General features: G+C 43.8%; 1 protein-coding gene across 1 annotated transcript in view; it reads left to right on the top strand.

The window, feature by feature from the left end:
- Positions 1-2,500, top strand: part of cfap54 (cilia and flagella associated 54) — a gene marked incomplete at both ends in the record, with an annotated part of 27,849 nt that overhangs the window by 3,866 nt on the left and 21,483 nt on the right. Inside the window, 5 exons of the mRNA XM_079739056.1 lie at positions 175-349; positions 445-581; positions 997-1,182; positions 1,507-1,599; positions 1,963-2,151. Coding sequence (XP_079595182.1) covers positions 175-349; positions 445-581; positions 997-1,182; positions 1,507-1,599; positions 1,963-2,151 — 780 coding nt within the window. The remainder of the gene's footprint in view (positions 1-174; positions 350-444; positions 582-996; positions 1,183-1,506; positions 1,600-1,962; positions 2,152-2,500) is intronic.

The following is a 2,500-nucleotide window of genomic DNA, read 5'->3' as shown; positions in this document are numbered from 1 at the left end:
ATCATCTTGGTTTTGACATAAAATATATATTTTTAGATGATGTATAATTCATTCATTTCATTTTTATTTTTTTGTTTAATATATTTAGTCTTCAATTTCAATTTCTTCAATGTTGAGCCTCACAAACAACTAAGCCATACTTTTTTGTGTCTTTTTTTCTTTTGCACCTCACAGAAATCTCCAAGCCCGGAGGAAAGGCAGGGAACCACCAATGAAGAAGCAGAAAGGAGAACTAGACTGTGTCTAGACCGACCCGGTGCGCTGTCCCTGACCGCCTTGGACCTGAACCTGGAGCTCCTCAAAGCCCACCACAGGGCCTCTCTGAAGAGACTGCAGCTCCACCCAGAAGGTCAGAGCCGGTACCACCATGCTACAAACAACAAAATAGAATACTTTGCAAAAAAATGACTCACAGTGGGGGTCTTGTCCTGTGGTTCTTTCTAGGTGGGTCTGAAGATGATCTTCTGGATCGGATAAGGAATAACAAGGTGTCCAGAGCTATCTTTCTGACTCAGAAAGCCTTGGTGGTGCACGGCGATATGGAGCCAAACAGGACTAACAAAACCAAAAGTTTACTGGAGGTAACCACACTAAATGCATTTCTGTAGCTAACCTAAACCCAACCAAGTTTACCTGGGGTAACCACACTAAATGCATTTCTATAGCTAAAATAAACCAAACCATGTTTACCTGAGGTAACCACACTAAATTCATTTCTGTAGCTTAACTAAACCAAACCAAGTTTACCTGTGGTAACCAAATAATAATGTCTTGCTTTAGATAAGCTAAACTAAACTAAACCTAGTTTAATTGAGGTAACCAAACTTAACATCTTTCTTTAGATAAGCTTAACTAACTAAACTAAAGCTACAAAACCAAAAGTTTACTACATGTAACAATTGAACCCAAACAAGTCAACTCAACAAAAATAAGCTAAGGAGTTTTAAAGGAATTAAAACGAGGCTTTAATTCATTCATTTGAATTCCTTTCTGCAGGAAGCCGTGGTCCTGATAGAGAAGGCTGAGGTGGAGGAGAGGAGGTCGTTCAAACCCAGAAAAACTCCACCACCCTCCGCCGGACAGGAGAGCCCAGATGACGGACCTCCTCCCGCACCTCTTCTTCTGTCCAGCACCAACCACAGCCTGAGCTTCATACCGGCGCCCTACCACACCAACCAACAGGTGACATGAGGCCGCACGGGGAACACACTCACAAATCCTTTATGTCAGAAACATAACAGTTAATGTTGTTACTGGTGGTTGAAATTCAGTTCAGCGGTACATCTAGATGGACTTCTCTGGTACCTATTCCCATGATGCATTTCTTTCCCCCAGATCCCCGCCAATGTCCAAACCTTAACCTAGATGTTACCATTTCAACCCTAACACCTACATTTAAACCACCCCATGGGAAATGATAAGTAGTGGTGGGGGGGGGGGGGGGGGGGGGGGGGGGTCCATCCAGTAGCCACCTTTTGAGATGTTTTGTTTCCTGTATCCTGTTAGGTATGCTGGTACCAGATCTGTGGGCGTGCGGCGACCACGATCGACCTGAGGGTTCGTCTCGGGGACCATAGCCTTCAAGGCACCGGACATTTGGTATGGTTCACCTAGCCACAGGATTAATGTGCTCTGTGTGTGTGTGTGTGTGTGTGTGTGTGTGTGTGTTTAAATTGACTTAGTCCTTGAGAGGGCGTAAAATAAACTTGCAGTTACTACTAACAGTATATTTATGAATGAGCAAGAAGGAGGATCTTGCTCAAGGGTCAACCTTTTGACTGTCAAACTTTCCACCGCACTGTTTCTATGTATTCAGCAATGTCATTATGCGTGTTTTGCATTTCTATGTATTGTGTGTGTATTTACATGTGTAAATATGCGTGGTCAGGCGTGTGTTTCATTCTCCCTGTGTTTAGGTAAATACATGGGTATGTATTTGCATGGCTTTCCTTTCCCCTGCAGGTCCCAGTGGTGGGTGGTCAGTGTGAACTGACTGTCGAGGGGCTGGAGCACAACCAGAAGTATGTGTTTGCAGTGGCGGCCTACGGCAGCCAGGGAGCCCTGTTGGGCAATGCCATCGGACAGAGCTCAAGGCCCATGCTGGCCTCCATTCCTCTGCCTACGCTCTCCACCTGGGCACTCCTGGCACAGGTACACACTAGATACAAACACACACGGTGTGATTTATAGACTCATGTGTAGACTCGTAGAACGAGACTATGTTCGTGTGAACAAAAACATTCTTCAACCATCGTCTGTATTGATGTTATCGGTAAAAAATCAAGAAGAATAGTTGTAGGCCTACATTACAAATCAATTAAATGAACTATGAACACAGTCGTAGCAACTGTGGTTTTATTACTTTCTGAGAACTAATCAGAGACAGAACGTGATGATCTAAGTGAAAATAATGGTCTACAGTGTGCTACGGAATTGAACATGGTATAGCCTAGGTCCACATAGTGTAGTGAAGTGAAGCCTTTTGCTAATTTCTCTTTAA

This window comes from Pollachius pollachius (genome assembly GCF_949987615.1).
Source record: "Pollachius pollachius genome assembly, chromosome: 6".
In the NCBI taxonomy this organism is placed as follows: domain Eukaryota; kingdom Metazoa; phylum Chordata; class Actinopteri; order Gadiformes; family Gadidae; genus Pollachius; species Pollachius pollachius.
This window is presented reverse-complemented; position numbering and strand designations above follow the sequence as displayed.